General features: G+C 39.6%; 14 protein-coding genes across 17 annotated transcripts; 9 read left to right on the top strand and 5 right to left on the bottom strand.

The window, feature by feature from the left end:
* Nucleotides 1-16: 16 nt before the first annotated feature.
* Nucleotides 17-1,392, bottom strand: LOC108594776 (proto-oncogene serine/threonine-protein kinase mos). The gene is made up of 5 exons (XM_017979914.1): nt 1,376-1,392; nt 1,150-1,307; nt 881-1,094; nt 402-830; nt 17-326 (listed from the first exon to the last, which is right to left on the bottom strand). Coding segments are annotated over exons 1-5 (1,113 nt in total). The 5' UTR covers nt 1,378-1,392.
* A 268-nt stretch (nt 1,393-1,660) lies between these two features.
* LOC108597390 (tafazzin homolog) lies at nt 1,661-4,817 on the bottom strand. 2 transcript variants are annotated; one of them, XM_017983924.2, is made up of 5 exons: nt 4,345-4,817; nt 2,982-3,318; nt 2,459-2,695; nt 2,015-2,403; nt 1,661-1,955 (listed from the first exon to the last, which is right to left on the bottom strand). In XM_017983924.2, the coding sequence occupies exons 1-5, from the start codon at nt 4,501-4,503 to the stop codon at nt 1,911-1,913; spliced, it is 1,167 nt and encodes a 388-aa protein (XP_017839413.1). In that variant the 5' UTR covers nt 4,504-4,817; the 3' UTR covers nt 1,661-1,910. The 2 variants fall into 2 exon arrangements, with proteins under 2 accessions (XP_017839413.1, XP_017839414.1); XM_017983925.1 differs by lacking the exon at nt 4,345-4,817 and adding an exon at nt 3,408-3,437.
* A 73-nt stretch (nt 4,818-4,890) lies between these two features.
* On the top strand, nt 4,891-5,586 carry LOC108597391 (39S ribosomal protein L18, mitochondrial). The gene has a single exon (XM_017983927.2). It carries the CDS (start codon nt 4,956-4,958, stop codon nt 5,526-5,528), a length of 573 nt encoding a protein of 190 aa, XP_017839416.1. The 5' UTR covers nt 4,891-4,955; the 3' UTR covers nt 5,529-5,586.
* On the bottom strand, nt 5,548-5,942 carry LOC108597392 (cytochrome b-c1 complex subunit 9). Its single transcript, XM_017983928.2, has 2 exons — nt 5,736-5,942; nt 5,548-5,674 (listed from the first exon to the last, which is right to left on the bottom strand). The coding sequence occupies exons 1-2, from the start codon at nt 5,865-5,867 to the stop codon at nt 5,639-5,641; spliced, it is 168 nt and encodes a 55-aa protein (XP_017839417.1). The 5' UTR covers nt 5,868-5,942; the 3' UTR covers nt 5,548-5,638.
* Nucleotides 5,943-6,070: 128 nt separating this feature from the next.
* LOC108597771 lies at nt 6,071-8,994 on the top strand. 3 transcript variants are annotated; one of them, XM_017984484.1, is made up of 3 exons: nt 7,010-7,102; nt 7,399-7,809; nt 8,512-8,994. In XM_017984484.1, the coding sequence occupies exons 2-3, from the start codon at nt 7,485-7,487 to the stop codon at nt 8,613-8,615; spliced, it is 429 nt and encodes a 142-aa protein (XP_017839973.1). In that variant the 5' UTR covers nt 7,010-7,102; nt 7,399-7,484; the 3' UTR covers nt 8,616-8,994. The 3 variants fall into 3 exon arrangements, with proteins under 3 accessions (XP_017839975.1, XP_017839973.1, XP_017839974.1); XM_017984486.1 differs by lacking the exons at nt 7,010-7,102; nt 7,399-7,809 and adding an exon at nt 6,071-6,300; XM_017984485.1 differs by lacking the exons at nt 7,010-7,102; nt 7,399-7,809 and adding an exon at nt 7,992-8,444.
* Nucleotide 8,995: 1 nt separating this feature from the next.
* LOC108597772 (UPF0605 protein GA14893) lies at nt 8,996-9,508 on the top strand. Its single transcript, XM_017984487.1, has 2 exons — nt 8,996-9,098; nt 9,150-9,508. The coding sequence occupies exons 1-2, from the start codon at nt 9,083-9,085 to the stop codon at nt 9,413-9,415; spliced, it is 282 nt and encodes a 93-aa protein (XP_017839976.1). The 5' UTR covers nt 8,996-9,082; the 3' UTR covers nt 9,416-9,508.
* A 127-nt stretch (nt 9,509-9,635) lies between these two features.
* Nucleotides 9,636-11,681, top strand: LOC108594774 (NADPH:adrenodoxin oxidoreductase, mitochondrial). Its single transcript, XM_017979913.1, has 4 exons — nt 9,636-9,874; nt 10,301-10,673; nt 10,736-10,907; nt 10,962-11,681. Exons 1-4 carry the CDS (start codon nt 9,636-9,638, stop codon nt 11,612-11,614), a joined length of 1,437 nt encoding a protein of 478 aa, XP_017835402.1. The 3' UTR covers nt 11,615-11,681.
* Nucleotides 11,671-12,884, top strand: LOC108597735 (UPF0605 protein GA14893). Its single transcript, XM_017984430.2, has 3 exons — nt 11,671-11,779; nt 11,837-12,251; nt 12,313-12,884. The coding sequence occupies exons 1-3, from the start codon at nt 11,739-11,741 to the stop codon at nt 12,826-12,828; spliced, it is 972 nt and encodes a 323-aa protein (XP_017839919.1). The 5' UTR covers nt 11,671-11,738; the 3' UTR covers nt 12,829-12,884.
* A 277-nt stretch (nt 12,885-13,161) lies between these two features.
* On the top strand, nt 13,162-17,594 carry LOC108597752 (F-box/LRR-repeat protein 6). The gene is made up of 9 exons (XM_017984461.1): nt 13,162-13,502; nt 14,192-15,244; nt 15,304-15,514; nt 15,581-15,750; nt 15,817-15,957; nt 16,021-16,188; nt 16,244-16,476; nt 16,539-16,673; nt 16,736-17,594. Exons 2-9 carry the CDS (start codon nt 14,207-14,209, stop codon nt 16,926-16,928), a joined length of 2,289 nt encoding a protein of 762 aa, XP_017839950.1. The 5' UTR covers nt 13,162-13,502; nt 14,192-14,206; the 3' UTR covers nt 16,929-17,594.
* An 85-nt stretch (nt 17,595-17,679) lies between these two features.
* On the bottom strand, nt 17,680-18,495 carry LOC108597632. The gene has a single exon (XM_017984277.1). The coding sequence runs from the start codon at nt 18,297-18,299 to the stop codon at nt 17,835-17,837; it is 465 nt and encodes a 154-aa protein (XP_017839766.1). The 5' UTR covers nt 18,300-18,495; the 3' UTR covers nt 17,680-17,834.
* A 119-nt stretch (nt 18,496-18,614) lies between these two features.
* Nucleotides 18,615-21,893, top strand: LOC108597631 (WD repeat-containing protein 48 homolog). Its single transcript, XM_017984276.1, has 9 exons — nt 18,615-18,849; nt 18,986-19,205; nt 19,269-20,260; nt 20,319-20,423; nt 20,482-20,621; nt 20,689-20,884; nt 20,944-21,147; nt 21,218-21,323; nt 21,405-21,893. The coding sequence occupies exons 1-9, from the start codon at nt 18,808-18,810 to the stop codon at nt 21,446-21,448; spliced, it is 2,049 nt and encodes a 682-aa protein (XP_017839765.1). The 5' UTR covers nt 18,615-18,807; the 3' UTR covers nt 21,449-21,893.
* A 95-nt stretch (nt 21,894-21,988) lies between these two features.
* LOC108595854 (protein Vhl) lies at nt 21,989-22,751 on the bottom strand. Its single transcript, XM_017981145.1, has one exon. It carries the CDS (start codon nt 22,672-22,674, stop codon nt 22,150-22,152), a length of 525 nt encoding a protein of 174 aa, XP_017836634.1. The 5' UTR covers nt 22,675-22,751; the 3' UTR covers nt 21,989-22,149.
* A 107-nt stretch (nt 22,752-22,858) lies between these two features.
* LOC108595880 (trafficking protein particle complex subunit 2-like protein) lies at nt 22,859-23,631 on the top strand. Its single transcript, XM_017981171.1, has 5 exons — nt 22,859-22,930; nt 22,988-23,157; nt 23,219-23,306; nt 23,380-23,459; nt 23,518-23,631. The coding sequence occupies exons 1-5, from the start codon at nt 22,898-22,900 to the stop codon at nt 23,561-23,563; spliced, it is 417 nt and encodes a 138-aa protein (XP_017836660.1). The 5' UTR covers nt 22,859-22,897; the 3' UTR covers nt 23,564-23,631.
* A 491-nt stretch (nt 23,632-24,122) lies between these two features.
* On the top strand, nt 24,123-24,602 carry LOC108595802 (cuticular protein 47Eg). Its single transcript, XM_017981092.1, has 2 exons — nt 24,123-24,155; nt 24,223-24,602. Exons 1-2 carry the CDS (start codon nt 24,144-24,146, stop codon nt 24,568-24,570), a joined length of 360 nt encoding a protein of 119 aa, XP_017836581.1. The 5' UTR covers nt 24,123-24,143; the 3' UTR covers nt 24,571-24,602.
* Nucleotides 24,603-27,140: the final 2,538 nt, after the last annotated feature.

The following is a 27,140-nucleotide window of genomic DNA, read 5'->3' as shown; positions in this document are numbered from 1 at the left end:
ACAATTACAATTACATTTAGCACTTTGACAAGATTAATTCTAAACGCTTTTTCAGCTGTGATGCGCTTAAACGCAACTCCGGCTGACTGAGCCAGCAGTCTTTATACAGCTCACTATAAGCGTATTCTAAGCCAAAAGTTGTAGTAGTAACGGATGGATTAACAAAATACTGTGCTAATCTCGCCTGCTTGCGTTGCTTACTACGCTTGTGTACACGACCATGTGCGCTTTCAAAATTTAGATTACGGCGCGCCAACGAGTTTGCTTTCTTGCACAAATCAGTTGATAGTACAACATCCAACGGTGACTTAAACTTTTTCAAATAGCTTAAAACGACATCGACGGTTTGCTCTTTGGTGCCAGCACAGTAGCAGTTGCTCAAAGGTAAATTGAATGCTGGCTCACAGCTCAGCTTTAACGCTTCCAGCAGCGCATAGTTATCGGGTCTTAACTCATGCTTGACCACTTGATAGGCAATAGACTCGTTGCAGTTGAGTGTTTGATAAGGCAGGCGGCGTGCCTGCAGCTGCCACATGGTGATGCCCAAAGAGTAGATATCGGCGGCGCTGCTCAAAGGCGCTGCACGCAAAGCTTCAGGCGACATGTAACGCAAAGTGCCTCTGGCGCTGCATTTATTTATCGTCGGCTCGTCCAGCTTGATGGAGGAGCCAAAGTCACACAATTTACATATATACTGGCGTTCAAATCGACAATGTTTGTCGATGCTGGAGATGCCCAGAGCCACCAATATATTTGGTGGCTTTATATCCAAATGCAATATGCGCTGACTGTGACAGTAACGCAAGGCAGCCAAGATATCCAAAGTAATGCTGTAAAGTAAGATTTAGTAAACAAACGCTTGGCTATATCAATTACATACAGAGTTCTGTGCAACAGCGGCAAAGCTATTGTATCCACAATACGTTGCAAGCATAAACCATTCGGCCGTTCCATTATAAGCAAACCACACTCAAGCGTAGACTCGAGCTTTATGAGGCGCACAATATTCTTGTGCTTCCAGTTGAGTATATGTGCCTCATTGTGCATCGTGGACACAGCGCAGCGTCTTATTATTTTCACAGCTACCGCATGCTCTTTAATAAATATAAAGTCAATAAAGCTGCATTTACTATAGCACGCTTTACCCACCATGATAAATACCCTTAAAAACTGTGCCATAGGCTCCTCGGCCTAAAATCTGGCACTTGTTGGACTTTGACTCTGACAAACCGTCCTTAAGCAGCTCATTGCGCTTTGGTGTGTTAAGCACCAATGCATTCTCCTTGCTGGCAACCTTTATTAAAGACCTGTAGTCATATTTATATAAAATTACTTTTAGTCTTTTGATTTGTTTGTGCAACAATTTATTTCTTACATTTTTATTGTCGTGTAACGGTGCTTTTCGCTGTTTACTACAGCTGAGCCTGACAGCGCTGCCACCGGTTTAAATAATCGATGTTAGATACGTCCTGTTCGATAACAATTCTTGCGGCAAATTGAAATAAGCGTAAATTTTAAAATTGGTATGGAACTGAAAGTTTCAGACACGCAAAGGTTAAATAAAGCGATCCCTACTCAATTGATAGAATACTTACCTTACTTACTCAGTCATTCTTAGTCCAATTGATATATTAAAAATGAATACAAGCTTTTATTGGCGAGTTGAGTTATTTATTATTTTATTTGAACTGTCTATACACACTCTAATGCTTACGCTAAACATTCACATAATGTAATTTATTTTTCGAACAGTTTCAACAATTACTTGCTGCTTTGCAAATGCCTTCGCATACTTAATAAGTATTTAATACATTAAATATACAATTTTTTCTTTCATGAAGGCTTCATTTTAGGCTTAATTATATATAAATAAATAAGTGTAATTATTTCATCCCGACTGGCTGACGGCACTAAGACCTTGCTCGATGCAAGTTTTCAGTTTCGATTCGCAAATCCTAAAAGGAAATTAAAATATGTAATTGTTGTTATGATAATTACAAATTTCAGAGCTTACATGAAAGGCATCTTGGATTTTGTCCGTAATAAGTTTACGTGCTGTAGGCTCTGGCACATTTTGAGCTCGCAGATCATTTATGAAGTCATTTAGATCCAGTGGCTGGCCTATGTTAATGGTTACCTTTTTACGCACCTGTAGCATGTATGGTTCCACATTAGGCAGCACATCGTCCATACCTGCATGCCACAGGGGCAGAATTATGGGAATTTTAGGTGACTCATATATGATACGACCGACGCCCCATTTGAGTCGCAACTCCTCTTTCTCCATATTAACTTTGCCCTCTGGAAATACGTGAACCCAGTCGCCTCGTGCGCATTTCTCAATGCACAGATTAATAGCATCCTGATAGACTCCATTGCCACGCACAACAGGTATGCACTTGCCTTAAATTAGAGTTGGATTAATAATTGAATAGTACGCATACAAACAAAAACTTACCCAGCATAAAGAATGTTGAATGTTTTTTGTTAGTGAAGCAAATGTCGTGCGCTGCCATGGACCATCTTATATACTTGGTGCTACAGAGATAACGAAAGGGCAACACGCCCCATATGCCCGGATCATCAAAACAGGAATAGTGGTTGGAAACTGTTACAAGTGGTATGCCTTTGGGCCGCTTAGAAACTTCTTGTACTAATCGTTCTTTGTTAAAGACGTGCGTCTTGTTCAGCACCACTAAAAGCGAAAGAGATTCCATTACGAATTTGCATTGGGATAAGCCAAAGAGAAATTACGCTTATCCGCCAAAGTCATGACCATGAGATTTAAATGAAAAATAAACAGAAAACACTCAAAACAAAAAAAACCAAAATGCGCGCTAAAATTAAATATAGCCACAAGCTAAAAATGCTAATATGCAATTTAAAAATTATGGCCAAGTGCACTTTGTTTAAACATTTGTTGAGCTCTTTAGTATGTAACAGAAAGAAACTTTGTGTAAGTTATGTTAGGTTAGGCTTACCTAGAATAATTTTACTAAATATTCCAACAAGCGTAATCACAAGTTGGCTGGTAAAATACCAAAGTTTGGAAGGTCTACGTAATTTCGGAAAAATCCAACTAATGTCGTAGGGCACATCGACAGGAGACGACATTTTTTCAGATGTGGAGTCACCGTCCGTTTGATTTCCGTCCTTATTCTCTGTTGGCGTTAAAGTATCCGTTGACGACTGTGTCTGTGCCAAATCCTGTTGCTGTTCACCCTTTGACTGTTGCTGCTGCTGCGGCGGTGGCTGCTGCAGTCCTGCCGAAGTTCTATCATCTGGTAATGCGCGGGCCTCGGGGGCTTGAACGTAGTGCTGATGGGAGATAGCAACTAGCGATGTTAACATAACGCTAAATACCAAATTCTAAGCTATAGCTTATGGAGGATCAACAACTACTTTACTTTTCTGATTTGTGTGATGTTGTTGTTTAATATACATAGTTAAAAAGCTTAAATAATTTAATTGACAGCATCGAGCTCTATTTTTTGTTTATTTTTTTTTGTATTTGATGTTTGCTTGACAGCACCCACAGGACTTTTGAGTTAATGGCATGCGCAGTGCCTCGTCAAATTGAGTGCATCTAAAGTGAAACAGGAATCGCGGAGAGCGTTGTATTATTTGTTGCAACAGAGTGGAAAGTGCACTCTCATGTGCACGGAAGACAAAAGCACAAAGGAAGTGCAAAATCTTTTACGCGCAATTCACAACAATGTACAAATACTCACAATGTACTATTTTGTGCTATTAGAGACACTCAAAGTTCAATCAGAATTTTACACATTTAATTGAGAGACGCCTTCAATTAATGTTAAATATAAATTCATGTGTCTTGGCTATTCAATTAAATTTGGCGCTGCGCGTTATTGTCGTTCGGTGAGTAAATTTAGCATATTTTTATGTTTGAAGATTTTGCTACGCGGAAGACATAGATACAACCTAGCAGCTGGGAATCTTTAGTGTAACTGAGTGTTAGTCTTGACAAATCAAGTACAAATGCGCGCTAGAACGCGAACAAGGGCGGAGCATGTGAGAGAAAGAGAGAACTTGAGCAACAGTCAAGTGCACGCTATCAGTAAACAACAATTATCAGTAAAGGTAATAAACAAAAAGTGTTGCAGTCGTGAAAGCACGTTTTGCGTATTTAGATGACCGCTTTGTTGAACCTTGTTGCTTCTGCAGAGAGATTACAATTTGTATATGCCTCTGTTTAAAAGCTCGCGCCAAAGTCAGCCCTGGTCAGAGGTGAATTTTACTATGGTGAAAATTTACTACACATGCACTTTTTAGATACACGTATTCATTGATAAGAGAAAGCGCGTGCCTCTAAGTTTCGCTTACCCGCGTCCTTGCCCCCAATATGTGAATATGATGACCATATACATTTTTTTGCAGTTGATGTAGCTGCCAATGCCACAAGCTACGCGTGCCAATCAGGTTCAAGTTCAGGGCAGGCCCCCTTAATCCGTGAAGATTTCTATATACAATGGACATCAACATGATGAGGACGACTTCTTTCCAAGATATGTTTACGTTTGTTTCTTAATTTTGCACAGCTTGTAAGCACGATTTACATAACCGTGTCTTTTACTAAACGATACACTTGCAATTTTGTTCTTGTTCCACTGCCGCCGCTTCCTCTGCCGACCGTTGAATTCTCAGCTGTTGACCAATGCTGGCGTGAGCGTTTGTGGGGGACTGGTGGCCATGCGAAGAAATTTTGTGCCTGCCGCGCACATTGGCCGAAGCGCGCATGTCTGGGAAATTGTTGATGCAAAGAAAGCTGTGGAAGTGCTCGGAGCCAAAAGAAATCCAAAATAAATCTATAATTTTTTATACAATCAGCTGTTATGTTTGTTTAACATCAAACGTGAGTTATCGTTATCGAACAACACCTATCAGATATCGACCGGATCCACCAGTTATTAAAAAAATTCGTTTAAAAAGTAAACATGTCCCGTAGAGCACGCCCTCTGACGTCTGCCCGTGTACTGCACAAGATTAAGGAGCTGACAAAGCCGGCAAGCGATGCAAACTACGTGATTAATAGGAATCCGCGCAATTTGGAGAGGTTACGTATTGCCTACAAACCCGGCGGGTATCACTTAGAGAAGCCTGGCCGTTCTTATTGGCACACTCTTGAGATCACCACTAGTGGGCGTTATGTCAGTGCGGATGTAAAACACTACGAGAACGGCAATATTCTCAGCGCCAGCACATCTGAGTGGGCCATTAAGCAGCAGTTGTACAAAACCAACGACACTTCGGCATTTGTGAACCTGGGACGCGTGCTCGCCCAGCGCTGTCTTCAGGCAGGTATAACAGAGATGACCTGCAACATTAAGCCTGTGCCCGGTAGCAAACTGGAAAAATTGCTTCAAGCTGTACAGACGAACGGTGTCAGTTTTGAGGAGCCTACAAGACTACCAAACACTCAACCCTGGGATGCTTATCGACATGAGAAACCTTGGGAAGTCTTTGAACAAGCGGAAATAGCAAAAGCCACAACAACCCAACCGAAATAAAATTTAGTTTTCTTTCGGATTTTGTTTCGTTTAGAATAAACGTTTATTTTTATGCTAATTACAATGCGACATTGTCATTGCCTAATTTAAAACTAGCTGCAGCCTCTCGTCTATTCGTATTTGCCCTTGATGTCCTTCCAGAGTTTCTGCAATAAGGATAAAATGGGTTTTCAATGGCACCTTACAGTCTTACATAAGAATACTTACGCCTTTGTTGACAGACTCGAAAATCATGTTCGAGGTAACATCGATTGCGCGCTCGAAGAAGAAAGCCGACGCAATGATGGCAACCGCGTAGGTGGAGGTGCGCTTAAACAGAGTATTGTAGATAACCTTCATTTCTGCAAAGTTTTTAAGCACAAAAATTTATTTTGTTAAATAATTATTGCACGCCAATCTACAGCTGACAAATAGACAGTGTTCGTAAATGTCAAGTGATTTCTAGTACTCAAAATAAAAAATACTAAATATAATTCATATATTATCGAACTGATATTGCATACTCTATCGATGTGGCAATATTATTCCCATCCCTAAGTTGCCTTCATAACTTTTCAAGTCGTGTTTTAACATATTCAAAGTTAAACTTTATAAATCCAAACCCGGAGCAGCGATAGACTTCTTGTGCTGTACCTTAGTTTTATTCAGTAGTTGTTTTATTTCAAGAATTTAAACACAATGGTCGATTTAACAGATGCCGGCTCACCATTCCAACAATCTATTCCAAATCTTGCATTTTATATACCGGCTGTTATTGTTGTTGGCTTAGCAGGTGAGTATTGTTAGTGTTTACCTTTGCTATAAACACAAAATGCAATTGGCAATAAACCCCCATAACTAAAGGGGGCGTGAACTTTCACCACTCTCTTTTAATATGTACCTGTACAACTGCCCACTTCACTTATCTCCACTCCCTACTGCTCGCTTATACCGCAGCTAAGCCGGTTTAAGAGTTCTTTATAATTTGAAAGTCTTTTGTTTTTCGCTTGGAGCATACGTGTACCTACACTTCCTTATCTGCCAGTTTCCCTAGTTCTTGCGTACGTATACAGCTTTTTTTCTTGTCTCTTTTTTGTTACTGTTCGATTGTTGATAAGAGGCCAGCAAACATAAGCTTTGATGCTTTGATAGCCAGCCCTAAATCATTATTATGTTTCATCTTCCACTAAAAGAATTGGATAGAGAGAGAGAGAGAGCAAAGGCGACATAAAATTTTTAGCTGCATTTAGGTTTTGCTTTGGATTTGTTACTCAGTGAGCTGATAAGAGTGCCTCTTAAATATTTTTAAAAAATCTTATCGCGAACCTTTTAGTTGCTTCTTATTTATTATTAACTTCTTTAGTGTACTATTGAAAAAATATGCTGACGCGTTCAGAAAGAACGAAGAGACGAAACGACAACAACTAAACAAAATGCAATAACAACAAGCGCGCATATCACACAAATAATGAAAAATAAGCGAATAGATTACAAATAAGTGTCAATTTATAATTTAGTTTTTATTTTTAGCGCTCAGTTTGCCAAAGCGCATCGTTAACAGCGGTCAAACATTTAGAATATCTCACCTAAACAATGTGAGTTCAGTTTCTGGCGCGATACGGGAAATGTAGTGTCCAATGAACAAATTGCCACGTTGAATTTTTTGCAACTTCCTTTGATCATAAAGCTTTAGCTTTACTCATTAGAAAAACAAAGCTGTCTTCACTGTCAGCATGTGTTGTTATAAACGAATTAAGTCAATTGTTTAAAAAAAAGGAATTATTCGAAAGTTTAACATGGCAAATTAAGCTGTAGTTGCATGTGATCCTATACATTAGTTTGTACTACGCGCTTTGTATTTTAACTTTTGCCACCTCCTTTCTCAATGTAGACGCAATCAATCGCTAAGCAAGCTCCGCCTACTTGAGTTAAGCACACACACACACACACACAACTTTGTTAGAAATCAAAGCTAGAATGGCTCAAGATCCCATAAATCAGCAGGCATTCGCAGAGGATGTGGCTGCTGCAGCTGCAGCTGGCGGTGATCAGGGTTTCGCAGTGCCAGCGGGCAATGGCGACTTTAAAATGCCCAGTCCAGAGGATATATGGAAAATGGTAGAGGGTATGGAAGGTATTACCGATGATGAGCGTGCCGAGCTGCGTGAAAGCATTTTTAATCCAAAGCCGCCATCAGCGGAGGACTATATGAAACAGTATGGAGCAGGCGCAGTCGCGGGTCACAGTTCGAGGGATTACATGATATTCATTGTAATGATAGCGCTCATACTGCTCGTTTTTGGTAAGCCGAGTACCCACATTCATAAATACCCTATACAAATGCTATCCGTAGACTGACACTTATCAGTTTTTGTTTGTCAAAGCGTAACTCGTAACTCTTTGCGTTATAGTGTGCGTTGGTTTAGTGCTCTCATGCGTAAACATGAAATAGAAATGTTGGCTTCGTTCTATAGGTAATCGATTTGCGATAAGATAAACAGAAATCCACCACAAAATTCAAAAAAAAAAAGTATAAAAAGTATAGTCCAAAGCTCTGAGCACGTTGTAAGCGCTAGGCAATGCAGATCAGAAATTTCGCATAAAAATTCTTTAAAAAAAGCACCATGAGCTCTAGTGTTGACATCAGCGATGACTCCATTGTTGAGCAGTTAAAGCGCTCCGTTGAGTCTATTGTGGCCAAAACAGGGCCCAATAGCAAATTCGCACAGGATCTGATGCAAAAAATTAGCAATCTGCAGACAAAAATTGAGTCGCTTACGGATGGCGATCGCCACAAGTTTATAAGTGAAATGAAGGGTTCCTTTCAGGAAGCAATTGAGCGCATTGATCGCCGTTTAACGCATCATACAAACATTTCGAAAGCTTATGGAACTTCTGTATTTGTAGCTGTGATATTTATTATCGTCTCAGTATTTGGTTATTTTAATTTTAATTCTAAATTCAAGTTATATTTTCTAACGTTGTGTTTTGTTTGTTATTGCAGCTCTGTTTGGCTTTAAATTGTACAAATCACTGACCGAAAAGGAACTCAAGAAGCAGGAAAAACTCAAGCTCAAGCAACAGAAGAAGTCAAAGAAGTCGAATTAAGTTAGCCCATAGCTGACGATATATTTCTTCTGAACGAGCCTAGACGCTGTGCAATAGATTCTATAAAATTTATATTAAATTGATAAATAACTTGCACTTTCTAAATGCCTCATTAAATAAATTCTCTGTAACTGATTAAATTGTAGAATTTTATGCATGTAGTACAGTAGTTCAATCACCTAGTAGTTTCTTTCGTTTGAAGTTATTATTTATAGCTTTTCACCCTAATCATTGACAATGGTAGAATTGTTATATTTCATAAAAAAAAAATAGATTAAATTAGCTATACCTTATACTAAAATGTACTTCTTACTAAAAGTTGGTTGCCATGACAAATAAATAAATCGTTTAGTCGAAGCTTTCTACGTCAGTTCATAAATAGTTGCTTGTCACTAGTCTAAGTTCTCGAAACGTGTGCGGGGACACTCATAAATTTAATATACAGTTTTATATTATTATTTTATAACATGTCTTATTCAAATCGTAAGTATCAATTGCTGCTTTATAAAGGTATCTAATTTTAGTTGCATTTAGGGGGCTTTGATTTCCATCTGTCGGATGGAGGCTGGTGCAGCCCCGCGAACGACATGTACTTTCGCCGTAGCGTCGAATGGGTACCAATACGGAGTGCTGGCGTTGGTCGTTCATTCCCCAATACATATGGCATGGTTTATCCACGCGTTATAGGCTTGCTTCCAAGATATGGTGGACATGTGCCCGGTGAGATTTTTGATGTTGGACGTACTTTTGGTCGCTCTACGGTCGATGCCAAGCGCTGGCTGGCACTGAACCGTGATTGAATGGACTATAAGCTCAATAATTTAATAGATTTTGTTGAAAGCATCAAATTACTTAATAAATTGTACTGTTAATTAGCCATCAAACTTCAAAAAGGAAGTATTTTTAAAATTCGCGCTACTTTAGCAACAGTGCTGCCAGATTGCCGACTGATAACATTAATAAAGTTTGTGAATATTGCCGCACACATGTGGCAACGCTAAATAGAAAGATTAAGCAAATATGAATTTCACAAGTAATTTTTTATGTTGCAAGCATAAATTATTAAATATTTATAGCAAAAGTTTTAGGACAAGTGCAATTACGTTACAAAATGTGCAGCAGGCGACAGCAAACAAACGTATTTGCATTGTGGGCGCTGGCCCAGCTGGTTTCTATGCCGCGCAATACTTGTTGAAACAGCTGAGCGATTGTACAGTGGATATTGTCGAGAAGCTGCCGGTACCATTTGGATTAGTGCGGTAAGTGAATATTCTTAGTTTAAACGGTTGGAAAGGTTTTATTGGTACTGTCCTCAGATCCAAAAATTGGCGACACGACAGAGCGAAATATTCCATTAAAATAGGCTACAAAATATAGAAGAGGAAGAATTGTTATCAAAATTGATAAAAATACTCAAGAGCTGCGATACTTACAGCCCACTTCATCTAGATTCCATAAGGGCAGAGGCGCAGCAGCTACATAAAAGAGCTGGCAAACCAGCCAAAGGCAAGCGCAAAGTCGAGCAATAGCCAAACACATTTTGAGTCCAAGCCGCAATTGGCAATTGTTTGTCTACCACATCGCAGTCGTTTTATATTTAAACGAACTTATTATTTGCGTGCATTCCAAGCATTCTTTTACTTATCAACTAATGACTTTTGCCATTATGCAAATCAACATTACAGTTTTGGAGTTGCGCCTGATCATCCGGAGGTCAAGAACGTCATCAATACGTTTACCAAGACGGCAGAGAACCCGCGCTTACGTTTCTTTGGTAACGTAACGCTTGGTACGGATATAAGTTTGCAGCAGCTGCGAGAACGTTATCACGCTGTGCTACTCACCTACGGTGCTGATCAGGATCGAGAGTTACAACTTGAGAATGAGCAGCAGCCTCATGTAATTTCAGCTCGCAAGCTCGTTGCTTGGTATAATGGTTTGCCTGGTGCGGAGCACCTGAAGCCAGATTTAAGTGGACGTGATGTAACCATTGTTGGTCAAGGCAATGTAGCTGTGGATGTGGCGCGCATGTTGCTAAGCCCCCTTGACTCGCTGAAGGTAAGAAAAGAAAAACAAACGGAAAATAGTCTATAGCTACACTAATCTTAACTTCTTTAAAGATTACGGATACAACAGAGTATGCGCTGGCAGCTCTTGCTGAGAGTAAGGTGGAGCGTGTACATCTTGTGGGTCGCCGTGGTCCATTGCAAGCTGCCTTTACAATTAAAGAGCTACGTGAGATGCTCAAATTGCCCAAAGTACAAACCTGCTGGCGTGCAGATGACTTTGCAGGTGAGTCAACAAATTATTTTCCCCAAACGCGTCGCATCATCATTTCACCCATAGGCATTTCTGATCAGCTGGACAAGTTGCAGCGCCCACGCAAGCGATTGACCGAATTAATGTTGAAGAGTTTAGGCGAGCAGTCCCAAAGTAAAGTCACTCCAGGCTCCAAACAATTTCTTCCTGTATTTCTACGAGCACCTAAGGCCATTGCTAACAATGAAATGGAATTTGCCGTTACGCAGCTGCAGGATAACGCTGCCGTGACTACAACTGAAACGGAACGTTTGCCAGCGGATTTAATACTGCGCAGCATAGGATACAAATCCAGTTGCGTGGACACGGGTATTAACTTCAATGCAGCGCTTGGGCAAGTGTGCAATTTGCAAGGACGCGTGCTAAGGGACAGCACAACGAAAAGCATTGAGCCGGGACTATATGTGGCCGGTTGGTTGGGCACAGGACCTACAGGCGTTATTTTGACCACAATGAATGGCGCATTTACTGTTGCCAAGACTATATGCGATGATATTGCAGCAAACACTTTTGATACAAGCACATCCAAGCCTGGTCTAGAGCTCGGCAACATGCCCATTGTCACTTGGCAAGGCTGGCAACGCATTGATAAATATGAAACGGAGGCCGGCAAGTCAAGGGGCAAGCCACGTGAGAAGATTGTTAACATAGCCGAAATGTTGCGCATAGCTGGAGTTTAAAACTGTTTAATTTTAAATGTGGGATCAAAGTGCACCTTTATATTTTTATAAGTGTTTGTAAATATATTTTTCTTATGAAATTGTGCTAAGCTAAAGTTTAACAAAATTATTCGTGTTTTAAATAATGAATCAAACCATTATACCACAGCCGCATTTGGTCCCAGGGTAAGTGTAATTAAATTTAACTAATTAATTTTGTACGTTTTATATGCTTTAATATAGTTACACTGGGCACTGCACTGAGAACCGTGATCGTGTGGGTAAAACTTATGGCAGGCAAACTCACCAGCTGCTTATAGATCCATGTATCAATCATGCACCAGAGTTAATTGTTGCACCCATACATGCTAAGGCTGATCTCAAGGATTATCCCACGGATCATGAGTTAAAGGTGCTGCGTGATCGTCAGGAATTTGTAGATTCGGTCTATCAGCATCCCATCATACCGGGTTATGCCGGATTTGTGCCCAATTTGCCCAAGCAGACGGGCAAACGTTATGTTGCTGCTGCCACAGCTGGTGTGGCTCAGCATGAGACACTGATGCAGTTGTATCGGTGTGACAAACGGACGCTACGTCATCGGGATCTGCTTGAAAGCGGCAAAGGTCTTTTCGAGCACCAATTGAATGAGCGACTGGTAAGAGTGGCTTTAAGGAAAATATATTTGTCCTGGGACTAACTCCTTACTAATCCCTAAGCTGCCACATACATTTTATCGTGCTCCTTTGTTGCCTGTAAGCGGTCGCTCCAAGGGCATCAAAATGGAAAAGTGTCCGCCTAAAACTGAGAAGCTGCCTTACAGTAAGTTTACCACTCCGCACTTTCTGGATGATGATGATGAGGACAAGTTTATCATCAATGGCTACGCGGCTCATATTCCCATGGCTGTAACCCGTTTTGGCGAGCCCAGCAAAGTGCTAACACATCATGCTCTCTGTACGTTCTCCGACTACATGTACAAGAAAAAGCGAGATAAGTGGTGTTGTGGACAGGATTTGAGCAGTCCGGCTGTTACATGTCCTAATGTTGGCCACTTTGTGCTCTATCACAACAACCACGGCATGTGTCCAAGCTATGCTGGCCATGTTCCTGGACATTTGTACAAGTTTGGTCGCACGTATGGCCAGACAACTTACCATGCTAAGCGCTGGTTGGAAATTCATAAGGATCTCGAACTTCTGCCAGAAATCGCAAACTTGGATTACGAGTATTGAAATTTGTTTATTTGTAAATTATTTGTTGAATAATATTATTTAAATTCAAATCTCAACGTTTAAGTGTTAATTCGTGGAGCAGTGGCGGTTGGTCGATAACTAGATATCGAAGAGTTACACATGAAATACATGCAATATTTTAATAACTTGTTTTAATTTTAATATTTATCTGATTTATCAAATATTTCTTAGATGTATTTAATTTCTTTTTGACAAACTTGAATATGATAATTAGCGCCAAACATAATAGATTCAGTTCATTTTCGTGGCTCAAAAAAGCACTTAAAATGAACGCAAAATCACATCTCTAATTTAGTGCAACAACAACCCAAAACGAAACACACACTGTTAAAGTTTCTACGTCGTTGCAATTGGGTGAAATTAGTTTTTGTTAAGCCGTGTATACAAATATGAGGGAGTATTTACCGATGCCGTGATAAATAAGTGCTCAGTGCTTCAAGTGAAAAATGTAAAAGCCATAGTTTTGACTGCAAAAGCGTTAAAATTTCCATAAACGCTAAATGAAAAAATCTCTACCGAATCGAATAATTCAAATACACGCATACTCCGTACTGCTCTCGCGTAGCGCTTATATGGTACCGCAGTGAGTGCGAGCGAGTAAAAAGACAGTGAGATTTTCAACTCACCATTTGTGTACCTACCTCTCTTCAGTGGTGAGTTGATTGATAGTGTTGTGTTTCTTCGTTCATAATAGAAAGCAATTAAATTGAACGACTATACTTTCCTAGATTGGCTTAACTTTCAGATAAAAGCGTTGAAATACGTTAGGATATAAATAAATAAGTTAATCAAGTGTAAACAGTAAATAAAAAAAGGGCCCAACAGACGACTAAACTGTAGTTTTAACATTAATATAAGGGAACTCGTTCAGCGAACTGAGCGTAAATAGTCAGCTCTGCTGAACACCGATATTGCACCCTGCCTGCGATTGTGGCGGCATATATGTATGTACAAATATAGCTGCTTGGCCTGGCGTAGAAAAATCTACTTGTATCTCAAATTAGTGCATATTACACAAGTGAAAATACCATCAGCTAAGAGTCTTATCAGTCTACGCGTACAGATGTGTTTGCTGTGATTAAAGTTAGCCGAAACACAAGTGTGGTGAAACATAGAGGGCAAGTGTGTCGGTGCTACCCTACCGCAACTTGTTTATTGAATACCCAACAACGAATAAAAATAAAAACAAAAATACAAATGTAATTTTTTGTTGTAGGAGGACGCTCAAGAATGAGAGCGTATAGAGAACTGGGAAAGACCGCCAAAATGGGTTGAGTTGTTATTGCATCGATTTTCCGGCCGCTCTTTAATAAATTCTCTCTCTGTTTGTTTTCAATTACAGCATAAGAGTATAAAAATGAGCGAGACGCAAAACACTGAAAAGGAGGCATCTGCCCAAGACACAGCGACGCAAGAGGAGCAACAGCAAGCTATTCCTGCTATAGAATCCAAAGAAAGCGCAACAGATACAGCAACGCCAATGGAAGTCGACACACAAAATGTGCAGGCACAAAATGAGCAATGCTTAAGCGTAAAAGAGTCAACAACCACAGCAACAGTGGACATAAACACTTTGACGCCGTCGACACCATCTCAGACGCCACCACAGCTGCTGGCGGCTGAAACGACTGCAACTGCAACAACAGCTGCAGCAACAGGCACAGGCGCAGCGGCAACAACAGTTATACCAGAGAATATTTTGTCACCGCCCAAATCGGAAACGCAAACAGATGAGACCAATACGGCCACATCGACCTCATGCTCACCAGCATCCGATGGCCAACATTCGCCGGAGCCAGAGCCAGAATCAAAACAGTCAATTGATGAACTCGTGTCAGTAAAAGAGCCATCAACGCCAAAGCGCGAACAGGAGCATGCAACGGCAATTAACGGCACTATACCAAAATCGGGAAAGCCGCTGGTGACAGCGCTCAACAAGAAGACTAACAAGTCTGCAACTACATCACCACGTGCGTCACGTGCACGCAAGTCCAAGCCGTCGCCGTTGCCTATGTACGAGAGCGAAATAAGCGACAACAAAGTTGGCATTAAATTGTGCATCAAAAAGTCAGATACAGTTGCTGCAGCAGAGCTGCCACTTGTCGCACCGACGCCAACACCGGCACACAGACCTCCAGCTGCGTCAAAGCCCGCACGCAAGCGTGTGCGTAAGCCAAAGACGAAGCAACAGGACAGTGACGAAAGCGAATACGAACCGCGCAAAAAGAAAGGCGGAGGAGGTGGCGGAAGCGGTGGTGGCGGCAGCAGCAGCAACAACAATAGCAGCGAACGTCAAAAGAAAACAGCCTCTAGTGCTGCCGGCCAAGCAACAGAGGCTGAGCCCGTGGAGCAAAGTGTCTGGGGCGAAAAGTTACCTGAAGAAGTGCTCTTTCGTGTAAGATAATTTAATAGCAAATTGCAATTATTTATTTTATTAATTCAAATTATTTACAGATATTTGAACAAGTGGTTGACAAGGAGGGCTGTTTGCCGACACTGTTTCGCTTGGGGCGTGTGTGTTCGCTTTGGCGACAGGTGTCGCTGAGGCCAACGCTCTGGCGCACAATGGACTTGACAACATGGATTAAGGAAAAGTATCGCACGGAACTCAAACTCAAATGGTTTGTCGATAATCGTTGCAGTGCCTGCACTGAATTAAATGTTGGTAAGTGGATTGAAAACGAAAGTATATTTTGAATATAATAATTTATGATGATTGATTAAATTGCAGCTAATTGGAAAGTAACAGATATAAATTGCTTTTTGGCTAAGCTTACCAGCGGCTGCCCAAATCTATTGGGCATTACGTTAGCGGGCTGGAAAAATTTCACCTCAGATCATTTGACATTTCTAGTGGACAATATGCAGAAGCTTCAGCGTTTAGACTTGAGCTCAGTTAATGTAAGTTAACTTAAACTAATAATTGTTATATCTATGTGCTTACGATTTATATTGTATTTCTTGCAGGTGGAGATGAATGCCAGCAAAAGCGCTGTGGGCGTCATTTCACTTTGCAACGCGCTACAAACCATGGGCAGTCGTTTAACCCATCTTCACTTGGCGCACAACCGTTTGGCGGGCATACCACAAATTGTTAGCGTGCTGGCGGTGCGTTGAATTGACACACACCAAGTTAAACCATTTTTAAGATATACATTTTCTTTTTCACAGGCGCACTGTCCGAATTTAACACTATTGGATCTCTCAAATGTTACCACCTATGCAACATCGCATGGCGTGCTGCACATTGAAAAACTGCAGCATGGTTGTCAAATGCTAAAAGTGCTGCGTGTAACCAATTCGCATATAACGCCCAGCACGGCTACCATGCAGGAGATTGTAAGTTTGCAGCTGGTAGATGGCGGACAGCGTTTATTAACAATTCTTGTTGTAGATGGACTCACCTGGCTTTCCCAATCTTGAAGAGCTGTCGGTTGCCGCTTTAACGGATGAATCCCGTATCATAAGCGACGATCATTTGCAACGTATATTAAAGAGCAGTTCGAAGCTTAAGCTTCTGGATGTGCGCAATTGCACGCGCCTAACGCACGAGAGTCTTATTCGCTTGCCCGCGTGGGATATAAAGCATTTATTTCTCTCGGGTTGCTCTGTTACACGTGATGTGGGGTGAGCCTAACTGTTATTTTATATGCAACAACGTAAACTAAATATTCTAAATCTTATGCTAGATCTGGTCTGGAACTTATTGCTTCCAAATGGGCGCATAGTCTTATTGAACTGGATCTAGCCTGGGCAAATGTGCAACAGCCTATAGATAATGCCTTGCGCGCTTTGGCTGAAAAGGGCAGCGAGTCACCGATGGCGTGAGTATATATGAGACAAACTTAATTATAAAGAATGTAAACAATATTATATTCCATTGCAGTCACTTGAATCTTTGCGGTTCATCCGTTTCGGAAGAGGCAGTTAAGGAAATACTCACGCATTGTGTGCACATGAGCTCAATTAATTTGGCATCATGTCGAGGACTGCCGCGTGGTGTTAAACGCCTTATGCAGGGACCACAAGAGCTGCACGAGCTACGCGAAGTGCTGCAAGTGCAATTGAAAGTGCAGTAAATGCTGCTAACAACAATTGGCATTGCTGCGTCGCTTTCCATGTTGTTGCTAGGCGTCAAGTGTGTTGTGGTCGTCGGTAATGGATTGACCAGAAAAACATTGCAATAGTCGAAATCGCTTCGCATCTTCCAATTATGCTTATATTGTTTCTAGGCACACACACACACACATTGTAAATGCAATATGTATTCATAATTTAGTTGTTTCGAGGAGCATTCACGTTACAAAATTGCTGCAGTGATGTTTAGCTGATTTTTTAACGTATATTGGATAGAATGTATGTATGTAGTTAAGCCCAGACCACACTGTATGTTTGTAAAGTATGTATGCGTATTAAAAGTTAAGTTTATGCGTAATTTGTATGTTTTTTGCAATACAAAACAAAATTTTAAAATTATATATATAAATATACAATAAACGTAGTCGTCAATTTAATGTCGCTAAGGCAATTTGTAGAATGTTTTTACCCCAGACACATTTTGTAAATAAGTATTGGCGCTTAAGAAAATTTACATACACAATTTCTTTTTTGAAATCAATAAACTACACAATGATTGAAAATACAAACACATAAAACAATTCAATTGTTAAGCATTATTAGACGTTAAGAGAAGGCAATTAAAGGTACGTTTAATTTTAAATAAAAACCAATTTTTAATATGCTGAATTTGTCTTCACGCAAAACGTAACTCTTTACTTTCTGGGCGATTAAAAGATTGCATTTTTTTTTTCACTAAAAAATTTTTATTCAAATATGCAGCATACATATATATACGTTAGCATATTTGTTTTACTTTATGAGTTTGTGAGCAAACTATGCCCCTGGGCAAGCCTGCAACTTAATGAACCTAATGTAAAAACAATATAGAAGTCGTCATCAGCGTTTCCACCGCATCTTAGACTGCCCTAATTCTTCAGCTTGTCAACTTCTTGAATGTAATCCGTGGTAACCTTTACAATGGCTGCGCCAGTGCCTATGCCAGCAAGTGTTGCAAGCAGCGAATTATCCTGTGGCAATGCGGACTTGATCAACGCCCAAGCAAGCACTGAACCCATGCTGAAGAGCGAAGCTCCAACCAATGCGTACGCACCTCTCTTCTGCTTATCCACATTCTTTAAATGTGGCCGATTGTAGATATAGACAGCACTGCCGAGGACAGTTGAAATCAGAAATACATTCGTTAGATCCTTCTTGGGCAGCAATTTCGGCACAATTTGGGGATTCATGACGTTGACGCTAAGGGCTGCATAAGATACCAGGCCGTGCAGCGGGATATAATAGCCAAATAAGTTCTCTTTGGTGAATGGCTTCAGGCCCACCTTTTCGCACAAGGTGCACGCGTCCTTTTTCTGTGTACTTGAGCTGGCCATTATAAATTTTAGTTAAACAAATGCAAAGGTTCTGCTCCTGCTCTCTCTTGTTGAGTTATGTAAAAACAGTGTTGCCAACTCTTTGGCCGATGGAAAAATTTGTGCCGGCTGTGTTTTTGGCTGCCTATGCTGCCGGGTCTAACAAATGCTAAATTGTTTGGCTTAAAACTTTGAGTTACACATAAATCATTGTTTACTTGGATTGCTAAGATAACAGCTAATTTAATCTAAAACTTTGCTATAGTATTTTAAAACGCTGCTAATGCCGCTCGATAATTGTATTATTTCGATAAGTTGATCGATTTGCAGTTTCAATGTAATACCCACCTTGCGTGCACTATCATCCACGCGGTGATTAAAATCCAAAAGAAATAAATTTTAGCAATTAGTAAAGTAATAAATAAATTAATGCGCGTGCTTGATGTGCTGCAGGAGCAGGAGATATCCACCACGTGAAGACAGCAAAACACTCGAAAGTACGACAGCTGCAGCTCGGGCCGTTTAAGACATGTTGACGCACAAAACTTGTCAGGCACGAAAAAAAATGCAGGTGAGTGCCCAATAAGAATCACCGGGTGTGTAAGAGGAATCGGGAAAAGCAATGCAACATGCTATCGACACTTGCCCACCATAACTATTAATTCAATTAAAATCTGCGACGCTTTTCGTTTACCGGATAACTGCAGGTTTCCTTTGTGATACGAGACGCAGAAGAGAAACAGCATCGGAATGGCGTTAACGCACTGCAATTGGACGCCAACAACGGCAAGTTGTACTCTGCAGGCCGTGATGCCATTATTCGTGTATGGAATACACGCACAGATTCCAGTGACAAGTACATTCAGTCAATGGAGCATCACAACGATTGGGTCAACGACATAGTGCTCTGCTGTAACGGCAGAAATTGTAAGTATCCATAGCGTATTGTTGTTAGAGTAACGAATGTTAACAATTGTCATTATGCTGCAGTAATCAGCGCTAGCTGTGATACCACTGTAAAAGTGTGGAACGCACACAAAGGATTTTGTATGTCAACGCTTCGCACGCATCGGGATTACGTGCAGGCACTGGCGTATGCAAAGGATCGGGAACAAGTCGCCAGCGCCGGTTTGGACAAAGCAATATTCCTGTGGGATGTTAACACGCTTACTGCGCTAACTGCCAGCAACAACACCGTTACAACTTCTAGTCTGACAGGCTCAAAAGACTCCATCTACAGCCTGGCCATGAATCCCTCCGGCACAGTCATTGTTAGCGGCTCAACAGAGAATATTTTACGCATTTGGGATCCGCGCACTTGCATGCGCAGCATGAAACTGCGAGGACACACAGAGAATGTGCGCTGCTTGGTTGTATCGCCCGATGGCAACCAGGTAGTCTCCGGCAGCTCGGACGGCACCATCAAGGTTTGGAATTTGGGCCAACAACGTTGCATTCAGACCATTCACGTTCATAAAGAAGGAGTTTGGTCATTGCTTATGAGCGAAAACTTTCAGTATATTATATCGGGCAGCAGAGATCGTAATATAATAGTAACTGAAATGCGTAATCCCAGCAACAAGATGCTTGTCTGTGAAGAGAAAGCGCCTGTACTAAGTTTGGGCTATAACATAGACAAGACCGGAGTGTGGGCAACTACCTGGAACTCGGACATACGTTGCTGGAAGCTGCCGATGTATGACAGATGTACGCTTAACTCAGGCGGCATGGATGCCCAATGGAGTATGGGTGGCACTGAACTAGCATGTATTAAAGGCGGCGCTGCCATCAAGGAATGCACTGTGCTTAACGACAAGCGCTATATAATAACTAAGGACTCGCAGGACCAAGTGGTGGTTTATGATGTGCTGCGTGTGGTCAAAAAAGAGGAACTAGGCGCTTTGGACTACGAGGAGGAGGTTAAAAAGCGCAATAAACAAGTCTACATTCCAAACTGGTTTACGGTTGATTTAAAAACCGGCGTAAGTTGAATACTTTGTTTTTAATTATCATTTTATTTAACCTTTTGTTTTGCGGCAGATGCCAACAATAGTCTTAGGCCAGGAGGAGGTGGATTGTTTTGCTGCCTGGGTGTCCATAGAGGCAGGTCTGCCAGAATGCGATGAACCAACGACGGAAATAAAGGTAATGTGTATTTATACAGTATACACAGTCTGTAGCTAATTATTGTCGTATTTGGCAGATAAACTATGGCAAATTGCTGCTGGAGGCGCTGCTTGAGTACTGGACACCACCACATAGCATACCGCCAAATGAAATGGAGCCAGACCAGCGTGGCAATGGCTACTTCCAAGTGCCCAAGCATACACCTGTTATATTTAGGTACAATTTTGATCTACTCTAATATGTTATACAAAACTTATAATGATTATTTTGTATTAACTTGCAGTGAGGTGGGCGGTCGCACAGTCTGTCGCCTGCTGGTGCGTGATGCTGCGGGAGATAGCGAGAGTACGTTGCTGCATGAAACGGCGCCACCATGGGTGACGGATGTTGTGATTGAACGGAATATACCTAAATTCCTCAAAATACCCTTCTTCCTGCAGCCACACCCACAAATGACCAAACCAGAGCGTACTAAAAAGGTTTAGTTAAGACGAATTACTATAAATACATTTTATTTAACGTTTGCTTGACTTGGCAGGATCGTCTGGTGGCCAACGAGTTCATACAATGTCGGAAGGTGTGCGAACATGTTTTGGAGAAGGTGCTCAATGCGGAGACTACGCCCAGTGGCGGTGGCAGCAATGCTGTTAATAACTCACTACAAAATAGTCAAAGTGATGCCAATTCGGAGGGATCTCAGCTGCCAGCAGAGGAGCGCATTGAGCTATGGTGCAATGATGTGGTAGGTGTCCTTACACACACACACACACTCGTAAATGCTATGCATTTTATAATGAAAACATATTTTGCAGGTTGTTGATCCAAATATGGATCTGCGCACAGTGCGTCATTTTATATGGAAGCAATCGACTGACTTAACATTTCAATATAAAACCAAGCAAAACTTTAATTTTGATGGTAAATAACAGGCTCATATACATTTATATATAGCTAGTTTTATACTGTACAGTAGACTAATTGCTAGTTTGTGTTTTGTAGGTTCGATCGGCGATAGCTTGGAGCGTGTGACTCGCAAGTATTGAGCGCTTCAAATCTCAAAGAGAACGGAAGAGATACCAGAGTATTGTGCTTTACCTATGGCGTTGCTTAACCACAGACGCATGTGATTTTATGTTACAAGTTCATTCAATTAATTGTTTGTTTGTACACAAGTTCAATGCATGTGCATTATTTTGTTTTTGTTTAGCAAATTAACAGTTGAAACAAAAAACGAATCTTTTCACAATATTGTAAAATTTGCAACAGTGCATAACAAGTGCGTATATTTGTAACCATTCTTATATTTACATAAAGCTACATAGACATTTATAAACATATAAGTATAAAGAAATTTCAGATCTTCTTCAGTTTTCTTTTTTTGGAAATGCAAGTTGAGAATGGCGGCTCGTATATAATACAAAAAATTGTGTGTCTGTCAAGATTTTAGGCGCCTAGGCGATTTTTAGTTATTTACTTAGATTCGTATACATTATAAACATACATATATATATATAAAGAAATATATTTGTAAGTATTCTGTTATTTGATAAATTAAAATAGAAGTAAGAAAAAAAAATGCAACTGTAGGAAACATGTAAACGAAAATTCGCAAGCCAATTTGTAAATAAGTAAAATAATACAAAATCAATCAAAAGTCCTATTAAATTATTTGGTAATTAAACTTGGCAATCTTAATTCCCCGCTATACATACAAGTATCTTTTAACTACAACAACAGTTGATTATCAAATTATGGGCTCCGTTATGCAGCGATAGTTAAGGATACAGTTTAATAGATGTCGCAGCTGTTGCTTCAATGTATAAGGTATTTGAAACCTGTTGATTAATTCTCTGGCTGCTGAGTCGCTCGAGCTACTCAGCCACTTGACAATCAGCCACAAGCAGTTCTCTCGTAGTGTGCGCACTGGGAAGTGTATTGAAACTCTACTTCGCACATCGCAGAGCACGTCCGGCTGTTCTCTTTTGGGCAGGCGAATCCGTATGGGAAAAAACAGCGGCTTGGCTCTAACATGCATGCGCTCACCGGTGAAGTAGTCCCGGAAAAACCATGTATGTGAGCTGTAGGTGTTTACTCTGACTTCTTGCTTTGGCTTCAACGTTAGTTCTATATTTTCCGAATATACGTTTCTTCGCTCTTCGTTTCTTCGCACCCAATATAAATTTACTATTCGATTTGTGGTATTCACAAACATCACATACACTTCAACGTTTTCCACTGGCTCTGCATTACGTGCAAGCTGCAGCGCCATCTCAAGAGAAAATGTTGTTTTGGTTGCCTAGCCCAGTCACAAAAATAATATCACATTAAATGTTGCGAGTTTCAAGTAAGAATTGACTTGTCGTTAGTGCGAACGACATACAAGTATCGTAATTATCGATAAAGTGCTGTCAACCTCGATAGCAAGTAACGAGTCATTGTATCTTAAGAGTACTTGCAGAGTAGTAAACAGCTGATTTTGCAAACTATAAACAATGGCATTTTGTATTGCTGTAATTGGAAAAGATGTAAGTGTGGATAACTACTTAAAAGCTTACAATTTAAAAATAATTATCTTTCCTTAGAATGCGCCATTGTATCTGGCCACATCGGATTTAGAGCGAGAGCTGGACTTACAATATCATGTACATGCTGCGCTGGATGTTGTCGAAGAAAAATGTTTAATTGGCAAGGGAGCACCTGAATCCAAAGAATTATATTTGGGCTTGCTCTACTCAACAGAGAATCATAAAATGTAATTCGTGCTTAAGTCCAAAACAAGAGTTAAGTAATTAATGTTTAATATTTTATTTCAGTTACGGCTTTGTCACCAACTCTAGAGTCAAATTTATTGTGGTCATTGATTCCAGCAATATAGCTTTGCGGGAGAACGAAGTGCGAGCGGTAAGATACATAACATAATAACATAAACAAACATATATGTATGTATCTACAACTTTTGATTTGTTAATTGCAGATATTTCGCAACTTACACATGCTTTATACGGATGCTGTTTGCAATCCGTTTTACATTCCGGGCGAACAACTGACATCCAAGTAATAAAAAAATCTTAATACCAATATACTTGTACTAAATGTATCTTTTCTTCTACAGAAAATTCGATAAGGCGATACAAAAGCTTATGACTGGAAATGCTTAAGCTCTTAAAATTTAATACATTTTATGTAATTTTCCATATGTTTTATACAGTAAATCAAAGGCTGTAAATTATAATACACTATTGTAATTAATAAATATTATTATAATAAATAGAAACTGTACTGTGTTATGTTTCGCTAATTATCTATCAGATGAAACTTTGTTTTTTTTTAAATGTCAGATTATCTAATATGTTTTACTGTCAATTTTAATAAACGTTATCTATTTTATAACTTAACTGAACAACATTTCTGTCAGAGGTAAATAGCCCGAATAAAGTATTTAATAATAATGACGTCTTAAGGTGTTCTCCGCTTGACAGATTATATATATTGATATGTATATTTCCGCTTCTTCTAGTGCTGTGAACTTGTTATGGTTATAAGCCGAACGAGCTAAGCGCAGATCTTGTGATTACGATATGCGCCAAGAGAAAAAAGTATTTATAAATTCATTTGTACTGAAAATAAGCATTAATTAACATAATTAGCGATTGACAGAAATTCCAAGATGCGTATAAATAGTTGGGATCTGTGCTTTAAAGCTATCAGTAAGTCTTACCAAGTCTTAAAGTAAACACCATGAAGTGCATGGTGAGTAAAGTTGAAAAATTAAACTCAAAGCAGAGATATTAAAAACCATAATCTCCTCCGCTTACAGATTGTATTTGCCTGCTTGCTGGCTGCGGCCCTTGCCAATGAAGATGCCGGCGTCCTGCGCAACGAAGCAGAGGTTAATGTGAATAACTTCAAGTATGCGTTAGAGCTCGACAACAGCGTTAAGGTAGAACAGCATGGAGAACAGGATGGGGATGCATGGAGGGTAGCGGGATCGCATAGCTGGACCTCTCCTGAGGGCGAAGGAGTGAGCATCCAATACGTGGCCGACGAGAATGGCTACCAGGTGTTGAGCGCTAACCCACCTCTGCCCACTCCACCACCAATTCCAGAGGCCATCCAAAGGGCGCTTGCATATATTGCAGCCCATCCCCCACAGCCTGAGCACTAAATAATTAACTTGTTAAAATAATAAATGCATAAAAAAACTAAAGGAAATATTTCTTATTATCAGAGCTTAAATTAAAATGTTATCAACGAATTTGGAATCAAGCAACATATTGTATATGCAAATTTCGATGCTAAGCATCTTGTTATCTGCACATCAATCATATCTTCTGAATTTATTTGTATAAATTTGTTTCCGTTTCGCTTGACAGAGTCGCGCATTTATTGTGGAAACAAGATATTCCATTAATTTATGCGCACTATGCAAATGAGGATCAAATTGGACACGCAACTAGCAGCATTTGTTGTATGTACATACATACATATGTTTAAATTGATGCCCATAAGCAGACGCTAATTATTTCAAATAATGCGTTATTTGACAAGAGTTGACCATGAACTTCTGACGCGTCTGGCTTAGCCTAAGCGGCCTCACTTTTGATTTCGTTTGTTTTGTTGATTTCTACGTCTGCGGCAAAACTATTTGTATAAAAAATCTATAAAAAAATATTTATAAATTTATTCTGGCAGTTTATAAGGCTATATTATTGTGTTAAGCAATATGGGCTTAAAGAAGATTTTACATCGAATTAATTTATCTCAAGGTCGTGACATTTAACTGCAGTCTAGCTCTAAAGAGTTATGAGGGGTTTCCTTAATTAATCAACAATCATTGCTAAACGTAAAACACAGAATGCGCTTAATTAGATTTATTTTTAAACATCTTTTGTTTTGATTAAACGCTTATCGAATAACAAAACATGTTATCCAGACATTCTTATCAAATTTAAATAAACTTGTTTGCAAACTTCTAATAAAAACCTTATACAACAACAATATCTCAACGAAATTAAAAGTGACATCTGCGCCGCACAACAGAATTCAATGATCGTTGAGTGCTTAAGATAGTAAAGATATGATGGTTACTCTCAAAGATCATTTAGCATTTGCCGCTGCCAAATTGTTGCAAAGTGAATGCTCCGCCAATGTCTTGCAGCATAGACAACAAGTACCGTAACGATCATCGATGATCAAGGTAAATACCATTTCATCAAATGTCAAAACAACAGCATTCGAGACTACGACCGCCAGCAATTTACTGGCTGTTGCAAGTTCAGGTTTTCCGCCACACGTAGCAGCTAATTGTATCAGAAAAGTAAAACAAAAACAAAAAAAAACCAATTGACAGAATGTGAGCGAAAACTAATTTTCAGCGTCGGTCCATAATGACTGAGCTGCCAAGATGTCAAATCTTATGGCAGCGTGTGGATGTCAATGCTGTCGATCAAACTTAAAAACTGCAATATTTAAAATTGGCATATAAAATATTTAAATAAAGCATCGATAAAACAATAAACATAAAAAACATAAGTATGTGTTTCATAATAGAAATAGTGCTCTAACTCAAACAAATTGTCCACATAGCAATTGGATCAACTAATGGATTGGGTAACAAAACGTTGTGTGTAAGAATCTTATTAGAAGGCGAGACTTTCGAATATGCACTAAACTCTGTTTATTCTTTAAATTAAGAGCAATGTTTGCTGCTGTCTTCAATTTAGAAAATAGTTTAAGTCGAACATTAACATCAAATCGAACTTTAACTTAAATTGGGAAATGGCTGTCCACAGACAAAACAAGCGATGAATTAAACAAAGTTTAAAAATGTAGAATATAAAAATTGAATATTGGTTGAGGCGTTTCAAATGATTTTAGCAATTAACATGGTTTTATGATCGTTGCATTATAATGGCCACATAAAAGACTTTCAAATATCTATAAACCAGAGTTATAACTTGTTTAACTATGTGCTAAGGCCATTCAGGTTTATTATTGTTAAGCATTTTGATATTTGTGAGCAGCTGCTGGTCATAACTAATTTTTAGCTAGACTAAGTGATTATGCCAATATTTTACCTACTGCACACAAAACCAAATAAAACAAATGGTCAATATGTCAACATGACGTCAAAATTTATTTCGTTTTGTTGCTTGCAGACTATCATAATTCACAGAGAAACTTTTCAAACATTTAGCTATACACTTTGTTAATTAAATGTGCAAAAGGGCATGTAGAAATTGTGGGAAATGGTAACAAAATATTTAATTTAAAAAGAACTAAGTTCATTTTGAATGTAAAAGTTCAATTTGAATAAGATAAAACTAAACGCTGTATGATATGACGAAGGTAAGTATTGCGGATACACGCGGTAAGGAAGGTAAGTATTTGATAAATTAAGCAATGGGTAGCAACCTTTTGATACTGATGTAACAACCTTTTGTTATTGATGTAAAAAAGCAAATGTGCTGCATTACTTTTTTGCCATAGCTTTCTTAAAAATCATTAAATTTTTGAATGTCTTACTGCGTTATGCTCGTATAGATGCTTAAAAACAAAGTTGCATCATTACATTTAAGATTTTACAACTTTCAAATTTTTTGCCATTTTTCAGATTTAATCAAGGGGTTTATCACGTTTTTTGCCAAAATATAGAAAATCTTAGAGCTTTGAATGCAGTTTTATTCTGATGCATCTCACGAGTCTAAGAAGGCATAAAACTCCGAAATCGGACGG

This window comes from Drosophila busckii, chromosome 2R (genome assembly GCF_011750605.1).
Source record: "Drosophila busckii strain San Diego stock center, stock number 13000-0081.31 chromosome 2R, ASM1175060v1, whole genome shotgun sequence".
NCBI lineage: Eukaryota > Metazoa > Arthropoda > Insecta > Diptera > Drosophilidae > Drosophila > Drosophila busckii.
This window is presented reverse-complemented; position numbering and strand designations above follow the sequence as displayed.